Below are 23,008 nucleotides of genomic sequence, written 5' to 3' on the forward strand. Positions count from 1 at the left end.
CCTGTCCAATACACTGTTCTTCCTATTGAGTGTGCACTTGTTCTTGTGGTTGGAAACCATGTCTTACGATTTTGTGCCTTAATAGCATTAAGCACATAGTAGATATTATCATTTTCCTCTTTAGTCTACATAAGAAGCAGTACCAAGAAGGGAGGAGTGGTTGGTGATGGCTATAGTGTGGTTGTAAATAACAGATAATTCTACATCTCCTTTTCAGATCTGGATGGTGCTCTACTCTCAGGGCCAGATTGTGATAGGAATGTGAATACAAATTTATTGGCTGAAGCCGGCTCCAGTCAGGATGGAGGTGATGCTGGTAGGTACAGCAGGATTTTATTTTAGTAAGAGTGTGTTTAAGAGGATTTGAAGATTGGGAAGTGTTTGTGTGTATGTTTAAGGACCTATTGAGGTTTCTTTCCCCTAAAGGAGAGTATTATATGTAAATACTTTGAATCGGCTTCTGATACCCACCTTTTGCAGCTTGGTAAATACAAATGAATGGGTGTTTATTATTGTTCAGGGGAGCCATTTATTTAAAGCTTTTCAAATTCTCAAAAATCAAGTAATTAAGTTAATAGAGCTGGTGGCTTCCTGCTAGTGTGTGTGTATATAAATGAAAATGGTAATTATCCAAATGGTTGATTAATGTATTTTAATTAGCGTTGATGTAAAATAATAGTATGGTTGGTAATGGTGATAGGAAATGTTAGTTCTAAATAGTAATATTTTTATCAGTTGTACTTTGGGGGGGTATGCTATACATAGAGGCACAGAATCCATAAATACTCCAGAGAACAACATGAGTATAAATAAATTAGGAAGGGAAAAAAGCTTTCTTTAGAGAGGAATGCCAAGCTAATAAATACAGAATGGCAATTGAAAAAATACCCCACAGGAAATAATTCAAGATCATCCGTGGATGTTAAGCCACTGTTGATGGGCTTATCTCAAAATGATTGGGCAAAAGGTTGTTGAAATAGCATATTCACATGGTCTCCATATCATCTCACAGATTGCTTTATAATTAAAAGAAGCGGAAATAACCATGCTGCTTATCAGTGCACTAGCCAGCACACAACATTACCTATGTAATATTCTTGTCAAAATGTTTAACCCAAATCTAATCATGAGGGGGGAGAATACGACACTGGTCTACACAAATCCAGCTACTCTGGATTTTAAAATGTTAATGCCATGAAAAACAAGCAGAGGAACCACTAGATTCAAGCAAACCAACTAAATGCATTGTCACTCTTGATGACATCAGGGTTCTAAACTAAAGGGGCATTTGGGGAACAGTTGGGAATTTGAATGTATAGTATGGATTAAATCATAAGACAATTTTAAATTTCTTAGATGTGATAAAGGTACTGTGGTTATGTGGGAGAAAGTTCTAGAAGATACTTGCTACATTGAGGGGTGAAGCAATGATGGGCAAGTTTTCAAATGATACATAAAGGGTGTGTATGTATTCATGGAGAGAAAACACATGTGGCAAAACTATTTGTACAAAGGTACACAAAGGGATATAGATGTTCATTGATTCAACTTCTCGTACCTTTGGAATTCTTTAAAATTTATGGGGAGGGCAACAGCTAGGGGTAGTCTTCACATAAAGCTTTCAGAGGCTTCTGAATATAGTATGCACTGACCAAAGTTAAGCCACATAATTTTGAAGAAAAGAGGTTGCCTTAAGTTGGTTTCTCCCAACTGTTGAATTTATAAAAAGTTTTGAAATGAGCCATTTACAGATCATATGGTTTGAATTTAAAGACTTTTTCCTTGTACAAAAAATCACTAATAGTACAAGGTATTTTATATTTGGTTTAGAAATCTGGTTGAAGAGTGGGCCTAGACAGTGTATGTGAATTTATATGTAAAATTTTCGTTTCTGCACATGACCATTTTCAGTGGAGAATGGTCCATATAATTCATCTCCTTTTCAAAAAGTACTCTTGATTTAGTCATTTCTCTTCAGGGGACATTTTGATCCATTTTTGTTTTTGCACCAGAGATCAGCCTTTGTCTTCTGATTTTGACTTCAAAAGAACACTGCTTTCTTCTTAGTTCGCCATTATGGAAAAACGTACCCTGAAGGATATTATTGAGCAGTAAGCACAATTTTGAAGTAGATCTTGAATGACCTTAATGATCTTTCAGTGATTGAATTACAAAAGCAATACCTTTGTCAAGCTGCTCATATACTTCTATAAGTAACCTCTACCGGTTATAGGAATTTGGCCAGAGGAAAGAAGTTTGGGGTGAGGTTTTCTTAATTTGAATTACCATTTTGTATTATGGTGTCTCCTGTCTGTTATCATGGATGCTTTTTATTAATCTTTACTGTAGGTTATCTAGAGAAACATGGAATTTCAAGTATTCTAATTCTGAATCTTAGGTTATCAGTTTATAAGATTTTTTTTGAAACATGGAATTGCAAGTATTAACCTCTAATTCTGAATTTTGGGTTATCAATTTGTAAATTTTTTTAGATTTTTTTTATTTGAGAGTGAGCAAGCTTGAGTGGGGGGAAGGGCAGAGGGTGAGGGAGAAGCAGACTCCCCACTGAGCAGGGAGCCTGATGTGGGGCTCAATCCCAGGACCCTGAGATCATGACCTGAGCTGAAGGCAGACGCTGAACCAACTGAGCCACCCAGGTGCCCCTATAAATTATTTTAGGGGTATTCTGTTCTTACATGTAATGAAAATAATTAACTTGAGGATATTAACATATCTAACATTTCTGACATTAGTTTTACAAGTATTTTGAGCAAGTCATGCTAGATACACTTATTCAACAAATAATTGAAGGATTGTATGCTTTGGACATAAATACAAAGGTGAGTAAAACAGTCACAGTCCTTGCTCTCAGCCACTTTTTTGCACTGATTTGATCAACAACTATGAGTCAAAGCTCAAGCTTTATTTACAAATGTTAAGCTGAAATTGATAGATTCATGTTCACAGGCTACACCCCCATCCTAATTTCCATCCCCTGCCCCCCCCCCCAGATATAGTGTCTTCACTTTAGGATTCTGAAAACTTTCCATCAAACAAAAATACATTATAGTTTAATTACATAATTATAGAATCAGAAGGCTTTCATAACATTTTATTTAAAAGATGGGTGAAGGCATTCCAAGTCTAAAATAATTTACATTAATAGTAATGAAATCTTTAAATACCCTGGGGACCTTTTTGCTTTGTTGGGTATTGATACTTTCACCAAAGAGGAAATATTAGTTTATTTTAATTTTTAAGAGAAGTAGTGTATCTGGCAGATAGATGAGGGAAAATGAATTTTTAGAAAACTCATTTTGGCAAGCATTTTATAATAAAATCCATGGTTTTCATGGAAGGGAAAATTAATGAATTACTGTGTAGGTAAGGTAGCATATAGCCTGGAAAGGAGTGTTCAGGTAGAGGGAAGAGTGTGCAAAGGTCCTGCAGAGGGACCCATTTTCCCAAGGAGGAACAGTACAAAGGCCAGTGTGGCTGAAATAGAGTGACCCAAGGGGGTAGTTAGATCAAGGGCTTGATTAAGGCTGTGTAAGATATTGGAAGTCTTTGGGGCGCCTGGATGGCTCAGTCATAAAGTGTCTGCCTTCGACTCAGGGCGTGATCCCAGAGTCCTGAGATCTTCCGCTGGGAGCCTGCTGCTTTCTCTCATACTACTGCCTGTGTTCCCTCTCCCGCTGGCTGTCTCTCTCTCTCTGTCAAATAAATAAATAAAATCTTAAAAAAAAAAAAAAAAGGAAGTCTTTGGAGATTGGGTAGTCTTTGCAGGCTTTTGAGTGCCAGGCTCTCACTTAAAGTTTGGAAAGAATCTCTAATTGCTGTGTTGAGAACAGACTGTTAAGAGGGCAAAGGTATGAACTGGGAGATGAACTCTGGCTATTGAAAATAATCCAGAGGCAAGAGTTGATGGTCGATTGGATCTAGGGTGGTGATAGCTAGCTATGGAAAATTCTGGATATGTTTACATTGCCAAAGTATTTCTGGATCCAGATAAAGACATACATATTCAGGAAGGAATCCTATCCAGGGGGCACCTGGCTGGCTCAGTCGATGGAGTATGTGACTCGATTTGATCTCAGGGTTCTAAGTTGGAGCCTCACATTGGGTGTAGAGATTACTTGAAAATAAAATCTTACACACAAAAAAAGAGGGCATGCTATCCAGAGGAGGTAATTGTTATCTTAGCTAGTCTGAAGATCCTCAGGCACAAATTCCTTAAGGGACATTGGCTGTTTATTTTAATTCTACCTTTTGGATTTTCATTTATTTAAGGATGGGGTTAGAGGTTTTGATGAACACGCAGGAGGGCCCAGTGTATCTGAAACAACAAGCGAGGGTATAATAAAGCTAGAACCTTGCACTCGTAATTCCTTGTATTTATATTCTTCATTCTTAGTCCATTTTTCTGTACTGATAAGTTTAAAACAAGATTATGTGATTGTTTTGGAGACAATAAGGAGACTATCCTGTTCCAAAGCTGGGCTTCAGGGTGACAATTGTTAAGAGTTCTGTTTTGAATGTGTTTCAAATAACAGTGTAAAAGAGAAGTTTCATGTGATCTCCATGCACTTCTAAATATTATTGGAATTTATTTTAGCAGATTTTTCTCTCCCTATGGTTGTATTTCAGATCGTAGTTTTTCTGTTTAAGATGCTTGCCAATTAGGGTGTTATGATTAGGATAATTATGAAGGCATTTGTTTCAGACTACAATGTAGAGGTTTTTATCTCTAGCTATTTATAATAAGCTATTCTATCATAATGCTCATAAGATTTCATTTATTTTCTGGGCTTTTTTTTTTTAATTCTAATAAGAGGCAGATCTTCATTACCATCATTACATCAAAATCACTTTTCAATTGTATTAGGTACTTCACATGATTTCAAGTATGGCCTGATGCCTGGCCCTTCAAGTGATTTCAAGTATGGATTGCTACCAGGTACTTCAAATGATTTCAAGTATGGATTGATACCAGGTGCTTCAAACGATTTCAAGTATGGATTATTGCCTGAATCTTGGCCAAAACAAGAAACTTGGGAAAATGGCAAGTATTAGTCAACTAAATAAACATCTACAGAATTTTAAAATGATTTTTCATGGTTAAAAGCGTCCGTGTTCTGGGTTTTAAAAAATTAAGGTACTGGTAGTCCTATAATAATCCCTATTCTTAGGGATAGACAAGCTTTTGATAGCAAGTTTTCTGTTTAATATATAATTGCTTTTGTGTGTGTGTGTTTTTTTTATTCTCAAAGGTGAATCATCTCTAATCATGAACAAGTTAAAATGCCCTCATTGTAGCTATGTAGCCAAATACAGACGAACACTAAAAAGGCATTTGCTCATTCATACGGGAGTCAGATCATTTAGCTGTGATATTTGTGGAAAACTGTTTACTCGCAGAGAACATGTGAAAAGACATTCCCTGGTAAGTAACTTTAAATACAACTGATCTTTGAGATAAAATATATTTATGTCAATGAAGTTTAAGGTATTTTAACATAGTTACCTGAATTTAGGGAAGGTTGATTATTAAATAAATTGCTTTAAACAAAGAATTGATTTATGAACTGAGCTTCATACAGAAAAACAACAGTATACATTCACTCATTGTTAAATGGGTCGTTTAATTGAGTGGTTCAAATGCATTGTTGTCTATACTGTCCTTATATTGGATTTTTCCCCCCTTTAATTAGGTGCATAAAAAGGATAAAAAATACAAATGTATGGTGTGTAAGAAGATCTTCATGTTAGCAGCCAGTGTTGGAATAAGACATGGATCTCGACGCTATGGTGTTTGTGTAGACTGTGCAGATAAATCACAGCCAGGAGGGCAAGAAGGTGTAGATCAGGGACAGGATACAGATTTCCCTCGGGATGAAGAATATGAAGAGAATGAAGTAGGAGAAGCTGATGAAGAGCTGGGTGATGATGGAGAAGATCAGAATGATCCATCTCGATGGGATGAGTCAGGAGATGTTTGTATGTCTCTAGATGATTAACTGACCTATACTCCTCAAGGATGCTGCATTTGGACATAATATGAATCGACAATTTGAATTGTTGAACTTGAAGGCTTGCAAAATATGGTACATGCTGGATGGTAGTTATGTTGCTGTGAAAACTGTAGGGTCAAAAAAGCCTTATAGCAAAAAAAAATTTTTTTTATATTTGCACAGGACTGTACAGCAAACAACCTTGTGGTTGGATTACATGGAGTCCCCACATCTTCAGTCAGTTATCAAAGTAAAAATATTTTTATTTATAGGATATACAGTAACTATTTGGGTCCTACGAATATATTGTACCTATCCTTAAAGAGCTTACATTCATGTCCCACTTTAACATGAATGAAGAAAATCCATTTATAAGACTACAGTGACAGCTGACCCAATTACTCTGTCCATCAAACCACTCAGGCTAGTTTGTACTAGTAGAGTTTTGTTTCTATTTTTATTTTTATTAATTTTATTTTTTTTTAATACAGATTTTCAGTGAGGGGCCTTTTCAACCCCATTGGTTCTACTTTTCTGTATTTTTCCATTTTAATTTGCTTCATAACTTAAACCAAGTCTCTTCTAGTCTTAGGTATTATTTCTCAATTTTGTGCTGATGGGCATGTTTATAAGAACTGGAGAGGTAATTTATTGGAATGAACTGACTTTCCTCCGTTCCCCCTTTCCTTTTTGACATGAATTTTACTACTTCACAAATGAAGAAATGATGTTGCAAAGTTAACGTGGCGAAGTTGACAAATACCACTAAAATGATTATGATTTAGAAGTAACTTTCTCCTGCTGCTCTAATCTGATAAATGGTTATTACATGACGTTTTCTGACATGGTATTCGGTTTTGGGTATCTGTTACTTTGGCACTATTCTTGTTTGCCTCTTTATTTTTGCCAGTGTACTATACCTCAGTCCTATTTGAAAAGACAGAATTCTAATCAAAAGAAAAGTCATAGAAACAATAAGTAAAATGATTTGTTTCCTAATTTGACCTCCATGTCCAGTTTGGTTAGCTTGTTAAATGCGATATAAGTGAAATATCAGGTTTTTACTCCTGTGCCCTTTTTATCATTAAAAATAACACAAAAAGTGCATTCTCTTTTGTTTGATACTTACTGGGATATTGAGCGTTTTGAAATTATGACAGATAATTATTTTTTCAATTCCTCAAAGTTTTACTACATCTTCATATATAGTCTTTCTGGTCACCGTGATTCAGCAGTCTGCAGAAATCTTACAAATATTGAGAGGCTTTACAATTCTGTTAACTGAATTCTTCAGGGTACAAGGGGTGATATATTAAATTGAAGTTGTCAGATTTATTTAATCTGATGACAGATGAATTAGCTGATTGTTAAACTCACAGCAGCATTTCACATAATGTTAACATGCATGACATTTATCAGGAACATATTGTATATTATGTAAGATTGAGGGATATCATATTTTCAGCTTTCTTTTAAATAGAAATTGAGTATATTTTCCTATTTTATATCAGGTCACTAAATTACGCTATTTGTGTGGAAAAAATTGCAAAGTACACTTTGACAGACACAATCCTTTGGTGCTCCATCTGATCAAAGTTGAAAGGGTGATACTTTTTTTTTTAAGAGACAAGCTTTCTCATTGTCTCTGATTTCGGTAGTGTAATGGCTTAATGTTAGACATTGATCTTTTTGCTTGGATAAATCAAAGATAAAAAGTACAGTTACATGGTTAGATACACCTTTTGTCATCTAAACTTTGTTGTAGTTTCTACATAACTGTAAAACTGACATGAATAGTTTGGTTTGATTTTGTTTAAGACTGAAGAGTATATCTTATTCTCAGTGTTCTAGACAAATGAGTACAATGTAATTCTGGTGGGGTCCAAAGTAGACGTTAGTTGGGCAAAGATACTATGAATGAAAAAGTATTTTAAACGTAAAATGTTCTGCTTTGTGAATATGTAAGTATAGTATAAAGATTTCTTTCATCCCATTTATCCCCCTCCTTTAAAATAAACCATAGTTTACAATTGGTAGATCTGTCTATATATAAATATATATTAAAGAGAAAAGATATATATCTGAAAATCACCTAAATCTGCTTTATTAGACTACAGTTCACTTATTGCATAGAAACTGGACTTGGCTTTACATTCTTAATGTACTTTTACTTTTCTTCAAGATATGAACTTACTCTCTTTAAACTGAATTTTCTTTTACTACTTAAATCATTTATGTATATCTGGTAAATTATGACCAAATTTTTGTTAGATTGCATACAGTAAATTGAAATACACACTTGGTACACTACGGGATTGTTGTGCTTTTGTTTTGGTTTTAGTTGGAAACAAGGTTTGATGTAGATGGCTTGTTACTGTTAATTTAAAATATTCTATAATTGTCCGTTACCTTTTATGTTGTGTTGTGACAGATTTGGCTATATTTTTAGTCAACTGAAATATGATACTTTAAAAAGTTTGTTTTTAGAAACGTAATCCAAAGGAATGTTTATACTCTTGAATATATTAGCCTCAGCCTATATAAAAATTTCTTCTTTAAAGTAAACATTTTACCAGAAACAGAATTGACAGATTTTTCTACTTGCTGACTGCCTAACTTATTTGTTTCATGATCTCGAGGGACTGCTTTTTCCCTTCTAGGTCTTTTTTAAAAAATAGTTTTAGTACTAAGGTATACTACTGGACGTTTCTATTTTTTTTTTAAGTATATTCTTTTTCTGACTTACAGTACAATTTCAGGAAGTTGATAGATATAAGAACTTAACGATTGGTCTCAGAGGTGACAGTGGAATACTCATAATTTTGTCTGTGGATCCCTGGCAGAATTATGTGTTACACATTTGCTGAATTGTCCTCTTGTAACTTATATTTTAAATGAAACATATTTTAGAGCTTGTAATTTTAATGAAGAGGAAAAATATAAACTGTTTCTTTCCTATTCACTCTAGTAACAGACCCTCTCATATAAATTAAGATCATGTATTCTTTCTTAGGATTCTCAGAGACAGTTACTTCCATACGGTCCCTGCTTTGTCATTGTGACTGCCCCTCATTTTTCATATTCACTAGATACGTTGCTAATTTTAGCGCCCTAGCAATTAAGAGCTTAAAAAAACTGTAGTAAAGGGAAACTGAACACTAATAAATAGCTTTGAAATTTGGGGGGAAAACACTAGCTGGTTTTGGTAGAGCCATCCTGATGGAGAAGAGGGAGATAGAATGGGTGGATTCACACAAAGTGCTTCAAACACTGGTACATAATAGAGGCCTAGTACATCTTAGTTTAATAATAGACGCAAACCAAGAGGAAACGGGGAGAAAACAGAAAATGAAAGGATCAGAGTTGGGAAATCTGTATTCATACAATAAAGTGTAAAAGGCCTGAAGATGACTGGAGTAGTATAATATAGGGGAAAGTGTGATGGAAGAGGAATTTTAAAAAGTCAATAAATTCTAAAACTTTGGTAAGCTTTACGTATATTTTTAGGATTTTGTCAACATAGAGTTTATTTTTCTGAATGATTCCAAAAGCTACCTTTTTTTTCTTTTTTCTTTTTTTTTTTAGTGCCTACATGTGCCATTGAGCTTTACATTATTTTCTCTAATTCCCGATAAGGTAGGTGCTATTGTCTCCATTGTATGGAAAAGAAAGTCTCCACGAAGTTCGCATAATATAACTTGCCCAATATAACACAGCTACTAAGTGGTAGAGCTGGGATTTGACCAGATTCTGAATGGAGCCCATGCTCTTTAGGGGGCCCTACTAACTTGCCTCATTAAACAACTTTTGTAGAATTTTAGTGCTTTAAAGGAGTTTGTGTTTGGAGACCTATTTTCCCTGTAAACCGTCTATGTTAGGAATTTGAGTGTCTAATCTTTACTTCCCAAATATCCTTATCACTCTTCCTCCTAATAACAGTTTTGTCACCTGACTATAAATAAGATACCTGACCTCAGTGTAGCACATGCTATTAATTGGCTGTGACATTTTTATTTTTAAAAGGATGGTTTTAAAGTGAAGAACTAGACATGAACCCCAGTTTTTGTGCCGTTCAGTCACCCAGATCCTTAAACTTAACTATGGTACATAATATATGTGCTTAGAACTAACAGGTGTTTTTTCGTAGTCACTTTAGGATTTAAAGTGGAAAATTTTTTTCCTGCTGTATCCCTGCTTTCAAGTGAAGTTGAACCGTTCTAGATAGTTTAAAATGTGTTTGGGATAAGCACACTTTAATAGATGTTTTCTAGCCCTGAATTTTAGGACATTGGGTACTTAATTTGGAGTACACTGGCTATTGAGAACAAAATTTTTGGGTTGAGGAGAGAGAGGGATGGTTGAGGCCATTATGAAATGGGAGAATCAGCATTTTAAACACTGTAAACATAAAAGAACGCTTTCTTCTGCCTGCTGTTTGTAAAAGCTCTTTGGGAAGATCTTTTACGAAGACCAATTTTTTTAAAATGTAATTTACCTACCTAGTATAAGTGTCCTAAGACATGTATGTAAACTTCCAAAACTGTTTTGTCTGTGTATTTAGAAAATACACAAGAATCTTTATCAAATCTAAAAATATAAACTTGTGAGCACTAAACTTGATTCTGGCTTTGTGAATTTTGTTGACTCTGACATTTAATTCAGATTTCTTTGCATTAAAAGTGTACTAATTTAGACTAATTGAGTAGGGGAACACCTTTGTAAACTTTGACTTACGTATAATTCAGATATCTTTGTACTTAAGGTTTACAAGCTTGAATTATAGTATATTTGGGTTTTTTGGTTTTTATGTTTTTATATGAAGTACATAAATGACTCAGACTACCTCCTAGTGATGCTTGGAGAGCTGCTTTAATAGATAACTGATTTGTAGTAAGCATTTCATCTATCTTTTCACCTTTATTACTTGTGGGAATTCTCTATAGGTTTTAGAAAACCGATATTTCCCGTCTGATTTCATGTGTGCATAACTTTGGAAGTGTTTTAAAAAGCAAAGGTAAACTACATCCCATATTTACTGCATATTAGCAGACTAATGAATTATAAGTAAATGTATGTTTCAAGTCTTTGAAACTTTAATAATATAGAGAAAACATACTTACCTGGGTTTTTTAGGTTTTTGTGGTGGTGTTAGAGCAAAGGAAATCAGAAATGATTAGATAGAGACTTTATAAAGAAATGAGATTTGTTTGGAGAAGGCTGCCCATGTAACACATAAGGCCTAGTGTCTTAAAATTGTAAAGGCCGTCATGGCAGAATAATTAGATAAATTCTGTATGATTCTGAGAGGCTAAGACTGGAACCACTTGGCTCAAGACTAAAAAGCAGCTTTTAATAATTACTAAAAGAATAAATGTGATTGCTTCAAAAGAAACCAAATCTCCTAGTCTGAGATGTTCTAGAGAAAGCAAAAGATTACCTGACAAGCATTTTGGCTAAGGTAATAGTGACCAAACATTTCTATCTAACGGTGTTTCTGTTTTCTGTTCTTTGCTTAAAAGTTTTTGGACCATTGTAGCTAACCAGCTTTTTGTTTTGCTTAGCAAAAACATTGTTAAAGTTATGCATAAATATCTCATGACACCAAAAAGGACACAGTGGAAATTCAGAAATCATGTTTAGCTGTATGGAAAAATTGCTATTTGAACTTTTTCTTTGACTTTGCAAATTATCACAGTCCAATATTTGGAAGCTGGTGTAGGTAGTTAAATTACTGGATCCATGGTTAGATGAGAAAATTAAAGGTCCTTCGGATCACAGTCTTTGTAAATTTTTCCGAATTTTGAACTAAAGATTGAAATAAAAAATGAACCACCAGAATCTATTCAGTTAAAGTGAATAAAAAAGTAGGCTGAATGACTGCATGGTGCCTTTACATGCTATTGAGACTACCTTCTGACTGCCAGCCAGATATTTTTTCCAACACAACCAAAGTTTGGCAATAAGTTACTAATCTTCCAAGCATAATTAAGTATGTTTTGGAATATTAGTGGAAGATAAGCAAAATACAGTCTTCTTGGCACATGTCTCAACAGTCAGTAGGAAAACCCAAAATATTGCAAGATGATTGTAGAATGTTTCAGGTTAAAATTTTGAGAAAAAGAATTGATACCCAGAGACGTTACTACAATGATTTTACAGTCAGTTTTGGGATCCAGGACTTAACTTCATTTCAGTATTTTACCCGTAACAAACTCTCTCGATAAATGATTTAACATTTGAGAAAACAAATTAGGGACTACAAAGTATATCATGCAATTCCTGGCACATAAATCTGAGCTCAAAGTTGTTTACTAAGTGATTATTAAAAGATGCCAGCAACTTTTTAGGATGTTGCTTGCTAGTATCTAATGGCATATAGCTAACAAGTTAATTTGGTTTACAAGCAGTTTGTGTTGCCAAGCACAGGGTATCTGGGATCCCTTGGGACTTCCCCCCCCTACACCCTTGGGTGACTGTATCTGAAGACATAATGACCAAACCCAACCTATAGCAAATTCTAGTCTAGAAATCTCAATGCAGGTAGCCTTGTGTTTTTTTTTAATCTACACCATCTGCATAACTGGGAATACTTAGTGACAAGCTTAAGTATTAGCCATTTGCTGCAAAATATTTGAAAATAGTGGCTGGCTTGTCACCACTAATATCTTCAGTGTCTGATACTCAGTGTATAGAAGGAAGATGTGAAAACCTAGAGAAAACTCTTGGAATTTATACCTTCGTGAAGAGTGCAACAATGCATCAATAAAGGTCATTTAGATCTGATGCTTTTGTTGCTGATGATTTTTATATTTGGTAGGCATGTTGAGTGGGCATTTATATTTTACCATGTGAAAGACCAATGTGTGTTCATGTGGAAGATGGAGCTCAGTACTTTTGTCACCCTCACCCTCTTCCCTGTTCTTGCTAAGACCTGGATCCCTAAATTGGGATGTTAGCATTTACAAAGACACGTGGGTAACCCAATTAATTCTCCAGAGTACATTTTACCACAGTAATTTTTCAACTAATTGTCACCTAAAGCATTAAATCAATTAGGTCCTTCCAAAGAAGGACAAGTCTAGGAACTGAGTCCTCATCCAAGAGCACTAGTCAGGGAATTACCGTCACTCAGGCAAGGGAGATTTGAAAGAGTTTTTTATGCATTGGTATGGATTTTCTTTTATTGGTAGTCTTAACTTTGCCTCCTGTTAGGATTTTTTTTTTATTTCATAGACTTAAAAGATGTTTGTTAGAATCCTACATTAGATTTCAGGCAGTTTTTTGGAGGCATTCTAGACTTTGGCCCTTACTTGTTCCTTCTGAAGGTAGCTGACTCTTATTGGCACCCCAGTCTATTTTCTGGCCCTTCTTTGTTAACTGATGACTTACACTGTACTCAGAACCTGAATTCCCATTTTAGCCTATGGAAGCCTCTCTCTGGTTATATGTATTCAACAGATAAATAGCGAAGAGTCATTTTTGAGAAAATGGTTACCTGTGATGAATAATGACATCACACTGTATTCTGTCTCAATTATTACAAGCCATTTGCAATGGGAAAAGATTCAAAATTTAGCAGGGAACAAACAGGCTATTCATTTCAGTGGATTTGAAAAGCAGAAATGATTGGAAATCGTAAGATAACCAAAAATATAAAATGGTGCAGATTGAGAAAATGCATACATGGCACTTTGCATTGTCTCTGTTCAACATAATAAAAGGAGAAAATACTTTTATCTTGAAAATACATCTTAGAGTTACAGGGGAAAAAAGGATTTGCTCCCCATGTAACTTTTGCATTGAGCTTAATATGGCAAACAAAAATGTTTATATCGGCTATATATCTTTTTCTGGGATAGGAATATATTATTTTCTAGGTGCCTCCTAGTTCTGTAGGACAAGAACCATATTGCACAAGTCTGTAAGAAGAGATGAGCTCTTCTTCAGAAGATCCACTTACGCACTCAGGGAAACTGACACCTTAACAGTCTACCTCCTATTTGGGGGTGGGGGGGGAGAGGAAGTTACTTGGACCTAGAGTTTTCCTATCCAGTAGAGCAGTTCAGTACAATTGCAGGCCCCTGGGGTTAATGTTCAGTCCACTTATTTTTTGCATAGGCATAGGGAAAGAACACCTTTTCTCAAAGGATGCAATCACAAGCTTGTGTAGTTCCCCCCAACTCCAAGTTAATTCTTAAGGAAAGTGATAGCCTAAGTATCATACTCCATTTCGATGCACCTTTTTTTTTTTAGCATAGTATATTTACACCTCACTAAGTCTCAATATCAGATATCTAATCAGTGTTCAAAATTCCAATTTTATTCACTTCACACATGTTTGCCTTGTATTTTACAGTTTGCTTTTTGGTCAGGATTCTAACTGCAGGAGTCAGCAAGCTTTTTCCTTATAGGACCAGTAGTAAATATTTCTGGCTTCATGGGCCATAAGGTCTTCATTACAAGTAATCAACTTTGCTGTTGTATCATGAAAGCAGCCATAGACAGTATGTAAATGAATAGTGTGGCTGTGTTCTGATAAAGCTACTTCCAAGATTAGGCAGCAGGCTGCACTTCGCTGACCCCTGATCTGTAAGTTCTCACTCCACATGTGTTCATTCTCTCTCTCTCTTGCTCACTCTGTCCTTGCAATACATACATTAAAGAATGATGTGCCTTCTTAATACCAATTATTTTCTTTCCAGAATTACAGACCTGGAGTAGCAACAAGATTTAACACTTTGGCACCATTTTAGCTGAAAAGGATAAAAACCTTACCATCTTGGCTCTGATTAGACAGTAATACCTCTTTAGGAACTCAGTTAAATACTGTATCCCAGTACAAAGGTGTCCTCCCCCAACCCCACTCCCTGGTTCCTAAGTAAGAATTATAGAATACATCCAATTCAGAAATACATTCAGTGTTTAGTAAAGAGGAAATCCCACTTGTTGATAAAAATACAAACTTTTCTAATCTAGACCCTTCTATTGCCACTTTATCCCATGTTGAAAGATGATTTTACATCAGGCCTCAACCTTAATCGAGTTCTACAATACTGACTTTGCATAACCTTTATTTCCATTCATAAAAGATGTCAGTAAATGAGACTTGTGAGTCATCTTGGACAAAGCTTGAAAATGCTAAGCTTGTGAGTAAATGAGCCTAAGAATCTGACCTGAAAAACACTTTTCAAGCCCTTCAGGAAATATTCCCAAGACTAAAGACTACCAAACTGAGGCGGAAATTCGTCATTGTTTCAGATACACTAATTCCCCATCATAAACCCTGCTGAGGATAATCTTGGGGTCTGTGTTGCTCAGTTTCCTGCAATAGTAGGTTTTTTACTAAATACATGTCAAATGAACCAAGTATTGAACACAATTCTTCATAGTCAAAATTTCTATTTAAAACACAGCTTCAGGGTCACCTGGTGGCCCAGTTAAGCATCAACCTTCAGCTCAGGTCATGATCCCGGGGTCCTGGGATTGCCCTGCTTTCGGGCTTCTTGCTTAGCAGGGAGTCTGCTTCTCCCTCTGCCCCTCCCCCTGCATGTACACAATCTCCCTCCCTCTCATAAAATCAAAAAGTTTAAACGTTGACTTAAAACAGTTTCAAGAATTTTTTCTTATTATCAAGACCCAAATTAATCAGAACAGAGGTCTGATTCTAAGGAATTTAGAGACGGTTCTGTCGCTCTTCTAATAATGTCCCATCAGGAGCATCAGATAAATTCAGAAAGGATATATGATACAACTCTGAGAAGAACAGTCACTTAAGAATGCAGCAGGGTCACTGGGCAGTCCATTCACTCAACCCACTGCAATCTCAACTGCAACTTCCATATTTGAGTGCAGCTCTCATAAAGACCACTAATGACTAGTTGCCAAATCCTCATCTCTGCAGCATTTGGTTCTGTTAATGACTAATTTCCTTCATACAGCTCTCTTCTTACTTGACCCTGTAAGTACTGGTATTCCCTTAATTCTATGCTGGGCACTCTCCCAGTGGTCTTCCCCTTGGTGTTCTTACTCAGCCCCAATGATCACCATGACCAGCCTTGGTGACTCTCATCACTGATCTCTTCAGAGTTTACAGATACTTGTTTAAATGACACGACTGTTGTTTGAAACACAGGATTTTCAATCACAATCCTAATTTGGGTCACAGTCCTTTAATTTCTCTTGGATGACCTCAAGAGTCTTTAGATTTACATTCTACCATATGGGTTCTTACCATGAGCTGATACTGCATAGCAAAGTCACCTTTAGAAAAACTATAATCTTGGTTTCTCTGGAGATACTTAATCATCCAACTAGGTTAACATTTTATTTGGGGAGGTGCTAGCTAGCTAACGTATCAACACGTATGTATCTCTGTTAATTATACAGATCAATGGGATCTCTGAACTGAAGTAACCTTAGAAACAACTACTCTATGCACGTTTACCCAGCCTCTGCTTGATTTCATTCCATAACTGTTCATCTCTAGCTCATTACCTCACATTGCAGGTCATACTAGCTTGAGATGCTTCTCTATTCTCTAAACTGAGTCGAGTTGAAATCCGCCTATTCCATCTCTTAACGCCACACAGATTCTCATCCTTCCATGTAATAGTCTACGTAACGTGGAAATTGGAAGGGGGGGTGAGTGTACTACGTGTGAGGAGTACTTAGGGACTTAAAAATTTTGCCATTCCTAGGGGTGCCCGGGGAGCTCACTTGTTTGAGCCTCCCAACTCCTGATTTCAGCTTGTGTCCTGATCTCAGGGTCATGGGATCGAGTTCCACATTGGGCTCTGTGCAGAGTCTGCTTGTCCCGCCCTCCCCACCCCCACTCTCTCTCTCAAATAAGTAAAATCTTGAAATTTTTTTTTCCATTCCTAGAACAGTATCGTATGTTTTCAATCCTGTAAATATAGTATCAGAAACCCATGCTGTTCACCCTTTTCCAGTTTAATGTCTCATTCTTAAGGCTAACAAATATTTAATATAAAAAAACAATTTTAAACAAAAGCATCCTAAAATATTTCTTATAAAGTAGAATATTAATTTGCTGGCTCTGGTGTAGAACATTTTAATATAAGATTAAACTTGCTTCTCCAAGATAAGATTAAGTTTGCAGCTTGATATAAAAATTTATATGTTGCTAAATCCTAGGCTTTTAAGGATTTCGTAATTAACTGATTTTAAATGCAGTATAATTTTGACACATAAATTTAATGATTCAACTCCCTTTAAAAAATGTATTACAAGGAAGATGAGAGTTACTTTTTCCTTTAATTGCATTTTAGATCATAGTGTAAAAGAGGTGAGAAATTTTTCATTTTTATTAAATTGTAATAAAACTTCAGGTCCCTCAGGCCCAAACTATTCCTCTCCTTAAGCTGCAGTACAGATGTATAATTATGGCTGCTTTTATTTTTATACTTATTTTGAAAAAATTTATGAGGACAGTCTAGTGCATTTATGTCACTAAGATGGAAGAATGGGAATATTGTCCTTATTAGGGTAGCCATTAAGTCTTAAAAATTACTGAATGCTCCTTAGTATAATATTTTTTCTCAATGTGTGAAATTTAAAAATATCAGGCAATTCCATAAAAATAGTTACCAAAACCACATTTTGTAAAGTTTATCACATGCTGTTTGAAAGTTATATCATATCCTTCATCTTTGTCTCAGCAAAAATCCGAGATCTGAGAATCCAAGGACATTTTGCCTAGGTGTAGGTGATGAATGTCATTGCCATTTCCAGCCATTTATAGATAGGAAAAAAGATGTTTTCACTCTTCAAGCATTTATCACTCACGGACATGCCAGTTTGTTACAACTTTTAGGTTTAATGTAAGCACTTCCTTTATAGTATTGCTGTGACTCTAATCTAGACCTCCAAATGCCCATTTTGGGGAAACTAAGCCTAAATGATTGCACACATAATATTTTCCGCAGCAGAAAATAAATTTGAGTTAGCTTATTTGCACTGTAAGTCTATTTTCTGCAAAAGGAAGTGAGTGACCTGAGAAATCCGATTTGAGAATTTTCCCAATATATTATACTGTCATTAATGTCCTGCTTTTTAATAGAAACTTTTTTCTTAAATTCTCACCTTTATTAACATAATTCATTGTTGGAGATGATCAGTAAGACAACTGCATTTTGTATCTTAAAAAACAGTGTCAGTTTTCTTTCTTAGCCACAGGTACAAACAGCCAGACTTAAGTATGACAGTAAAGCAAAGCCTTAAGCAATTGAATCTAAAGATGAATGTACTATATAATTGCATTCCACTGTAATAATTGAAGTATGTTTAAAGTATTTTCATTGTGGGATGAAAAATGAGAATATGGTATATATTTAAGCCCTTTAGTATTTTAGTTCAGAGCTGAAATCTTTACAAGGCTTCTAAGAAGTAAAGCTATACCTCATTTCTGTGGCTCTCTCATTCATAGACATTGGAGAGGGGACTTATATAAGCCTTACGAGGTGCACTTTATTGGAAAGAGGATTCCTTGAGCAAAAGTTTTCATGATTTGTAGATGTGGTTTAGAAAGTTTTCAGAATAAACGACTGGGTTTCATGTGAATTTCACGTTTGAGCAGGTAAATTTGGCAAGTAATTAAAGAATGTTGTCCTTTAATGTGTCCATTTGGGGGCTCCTGGGTGGCGCAGTCGTTAAGCGTCTGCCTTCGGCTCAGGGCATGATCCCGGCGTTCCGGGATCGAGTCCCACATCAGGCTCCTCCGCTAGGAGCCTGCTTCTTCCTCTCCCGCTCCCCCTGTGTTCCCTCTCTTGCTGGCTGTCTAGCTCTGTCAAATAAATAAAATCTTTAAAAAAATAATGTGTCCATTTGATATATGAGATCATTATCATTAGTCAGATCAGATATATATCTTTAGCGCTATTGGAGACCCTTTGTTTTTTCTTTACAGGGATCCAAATTACCCTATATGCTGTTGTATTCCACAGTGACTAATTAGCATGAACTCTTCAAATACGGCAAGGCATTCCTATTTTAAAATCCATCCTTAAATAGAAAATGTTGAGTACTGCTAGTAATAATATTCATTTTTAAAATAATATAGTAAAATTATTCATCATGTGAATTTTCAAAGTGAATGCGTTGTTTAAACATTTTCTTTTCCCCTTCTGCATTTGTGCTTGACAGGCAGTCCCACGTTCTCTACCCTCATCTCTGAGTTCCCTCCTTTAGAGCCTTGTTTACCTTCATCTGATCTTCGGCTAACTGCTTTCAACTATACCCAGCTCTGTTTTAGATATAAACACAAAACTAAGGAGCTACTTCATCCTCAAACTAACCTGAAGTGAATTTCAATCTTATTTGCCAAAAAGTGTCAATTAAAATTTCTTTATTCTAACGGTAACCATGTAAATTTACTGCCTAGTGTGTTTCTCTCTACCTTAAATTTGGCCATTTTGCCCTGACTGTGACCTTTCTTAGTTAAGCCTAACTGGCTAACAAATGCAGAAAACCTCAAAAGACGGGCATTGTTTTCACTTCTAAGTAACCTTTTTCAGGGATTTTCAAACTGTGCTCTAGGATTGTAGGGGTTCTTTGAAGATGCCTCTCCTGTGTGGGGTTAGCTGGTGCAGAGTAGGTGGGGCCCTGGGCCTTCAGCCAAAGCTCTATGGCAGCTTCACTTTTATCTGATTCCTTATGCTTTCACAGCCTCATGTTTTTAAAAAAGTTTGTAACTGCAAGCTTAATTTTAAAATATTCATAATAGCTTTTATTTATAGAGTGCTTATCATATGCCAGACCCTGCTTTAATTATTTTCTAACAATAATCCATTAATCCCTAAAACAACCGGTAAGATTAAGCATTTTATTATCCCTATTTACAAATGAGGAAACTGAGGCTTAAGCATATTAGCTTGCCCATAGGGTCACAGCTACCAAGTGACAGACCTTGGACTCCAATCTTGGTCCACTGATTAATGTCTTAGTTTAAGTCAGGAATGGTAAATGTAAGGTCAGTGTGCCACCCCCCAGTCTCCCACACTTGAGACTGACAGGGCCAATGGCTAAAAACTCTATTTCTTGCGAATCACCAACACAGCCTTAGAATCCCCCGTGAGGTGCTATGGGCAGTCACTCCTGATCCACTGGTGTTGGCATTCAAGATAAGACCTATGTACTTCCCCCACTGTAAGGTGAGGTATCTGTGACCTCTCACTTGTGATTAGAAAGTCTCCTACAAGTCTAAACATGTTGCCAATGGCAGCTTGAATATTGGTAGTAAGAACACGAAATTATCTTTGATCCAAATGTGATTTTTCATGATGAGCCTATTCTATGAACAAATCCCTAAGTATATCTTCCTCATTTTTACCAGCTTCTAATAGAGGATTTTTATTTCTGTATTTATATATTTATAATTTGTATAAATTTGTAAGTTGATCATTATAAACGCTATACAATTCTCATAATTAGAATAGTTAGGATTTTTTAAGCTTCTCTTTGAGTGCCTACCAGAATAAATACCTAAAGTAATTAATATTCTGAGACCTAATGTTTTAAATGTGGGGTGGAGGTGGAGAAAGAGGGTGGAGAACTTACGCTTGGTTTGAGTCTGCTAGTTTCCGTATTGTAGAGAATTTCGTAGTTTGGATAACCTTCACTATTTCCACTACCAGCATGCCCAGCCCAGGAATGTCATAGGCACAGGACTGGGTGAATGCCCAAACATTTAAGAAAGGAAACCCCCCCCCCAACCCCCAGCTGATTTTTCAGTTGCTCTTGCCAGGAGGTAACCAGTAGTTCCTGTGCTGGGCCCATTCTTACCAGGGAAAGCTGGGCTCAATTAAAGTTTTTCCTGTTAGGTGCAAGACTTTTTAAATGACTCACAGTAGTTCCTGTGCTCTAGACAGGGTCAAAGAGGCCCAGGGCTATATTTAGGAACTTCTCTCTGAAATTACCTGTCAATCTCAACCAATTTTTTTCAGTAACAGTATCTATGGAGAGTTAGTAGCAAGTAATTTATAACTTTCAATACATAAAGAAATCTTAAGTCACTTCCTTTTTGTTGTAAACAGGTATTGAAATCCAGATTTTTTTAAATGGATGGGAATTCCTTTTGTGAAATTATTTAACATTCATTCAGCAAACACATTAGTATATTGAAATCATCTTCATATGACCATTATCATGCAACCCATTAAATTCTTGTTCATAAAAACGTTTGAGTATATGTCTTAAATGTTCTCTATATGAATAAAAAGTTTCTTCCTAAAAGCTATTTCTAATGCATTCTCTTTCCAGTTATTTGTAAAAGTAGAAATCGCTGGGCAGTGCTAAGGGGCATGAATCATAGTGACTGGGTCCAATGACAGTGCTACCAACTAGGAATTTCTTTGAAGAGAGTTGCAAGAACCATCTTCTGCTGGTGAGGGTGTTGGAAATTTCTATGGTTGTGATGTATAGTGAGCTCCACTCGCCTCTTTTCTCCTGGCTTTTGCTTTTGTCAAATGAGAAAATAGAATAGCCGACTGTAAGTTGTCCTGTTTGTAGCTGATCGGGGCTTGCTGAAAAAGTCAACCAAAGCCAATGAATCAATTCCATGAAAGAACAGTATGCATGAAGTAGAGCGAGAAAAGCCAACTAAAGAACTATGTGGTTCTAAGATAAGATTTTAGAAATGTAGACAGAAACAGTATAGGTTAAGATTGGAGATGATATCAGGATTATTCTAAATGGTGTTTGGTAGCACTTAAAGTTTGGTGAGAAAGGTTTAGTTAACGTGCATTTCAAAAGTTTGCTCCCCTTGATAATTCGAAGTCACTTTACTGAAGCATCTAAGCCTAAAAACTAAAACTTGAAGTTTGGGTGTGTGTGTGTGTGTGTGTGTGTGTGTGTGTTTTAAAGTAAACAACTATACCTCTGCAGTTACTTGATGCTACCACATACTAACTGCATGAAAAATATTCCACAGAAATAAAAAGTCCTTTTGAATGTTAATTTACAGACATATATATCAATGGCAAATACCATGCTATAAATTGAATATAGTTCTTTTTTTTCTTAATGATTTAGTGGAATGATTATGATCTAGTCCTAATATCAATACCAAAAGTTCTTTCTCACTTTAACAACTGTAATTAAAATTAAAATTAAAATACTGTAATACCAGAATAATCCCATGTGGATTAACAGAGGGCCATCACTTTGGTGGGGGAAAAAAACCTATAGAAATAAGAGTTACAGATAAAGTGACCTTAACCCTATTGATAAAAAATTTTTTAGTTTAATTTTTTTTAAAACCTTTCCATAAATTTCTGGCCCACAATTTATTTATTATTAACTGTCATCAGGATATTGCTATGACAATAGCACTTGCCATCAAAATACCATTTACATGGCAAATAAGCATACAAAGATAATTCAATGTAACTAGTCAAATATAAATTAAAACATTCTAGAAAATGGATGTTATTTTTAAAAATTGTAATACTCTAAATTGGCAAGTATGAGGTTAATTAAGATTATCGGGACTCCTAGAAGAGGATCTCTGGAAAGCAATTCAGTAATACATTCAAGAGTCATTCAAAAATGTTTATGCCCGGGACACCTGGGTGGCTCAGTCGCTCAGTCAGTTAAGCGTCTGCCTTCAGCTCAGGTCATGATCCCAGGGTCCTGGGATTGAGTTCCACATTGGGCTCCCTTGGCCTGCCACTCCCCCTGCTTGTGCGTGCTCTCTGACAAATAAATACATAAAATCTTTTTAAAAAAATGTTTATGCCCCCCAAATGCACTTCTAGAAAACTGTCCCACAGCAGAGATGATTTTTATACAAGGATGTTTTTCTAAGTGTTATTTATAAGAAAGAAAATGGGGGTGTGTCTGGCTGGTTCAGTCTGTAGAACATGCAACTCTTGATCTTGTGGTTGTGAGTTCAAGCCCCATGCTAGGTGTAGAGATTACTTAAAATCTTAAAAAATAAAAATAACATTTCCAATCATGTAGGAATAAATGAATATTAATGA

General features: G+C 35.7%; 1 protein-coding gene across 2 annotated transcripts in view; it reads left to right on the plus strand.

The window, feature by feature from the left end:
- The window catches only part of ZBTB10 (zinc finger and BTB domain containing 10), a 31,719-nt gene extending 24,603 nt beyond the window's left edge, over positions 1 to 7,116 (plus strand). For both annotated transcript variants that reach the window (XM_011236708.3, XM_011236707.3), the window contains exons 3-6: positions 218 to 316; positions 4,886 to 5,062; positions 5,271 to 5,443; positions 5,712 to 7,116. In XM_011236708.3, the coding sequence (XP_011235010.1) occupies positions 218 to 316; positions 4,886 to 5,062; positions 5,271 to 5,443; positions 5,712 to 6,017 (755 nt within the window). In that variant the 3' untranslated portion in view covers positions 6,018 to 7,116. The remainder of the gene's footprint in view (positions 1 to 217; positions 317 to 4,885; positions 5,063 to 5,270; positions 5,444 to 5,711) is intronic.
- The last annotated feature ends 15,892 nt before the right edge of the window (positions 7,117 to 23,008 follow it).

The sequence above is a fragment of the Ailuropoda melanoleuca genome, chromosome 9, assembly GCF_002007445.2.
Source record: "Ailuropoda melanoleuca isolate Jingjing chromosome 9, ASM200744v2, whole genome shotgun sequence".
In the NCBI taxonomy this organism is placed as follows: domain Eukaryota; kingdom Metazoa; phylum Chordata; class Mammalia; order Carnivora; family Ursidae; genus Ailuropoda; species Ailuropoda melanoleuca.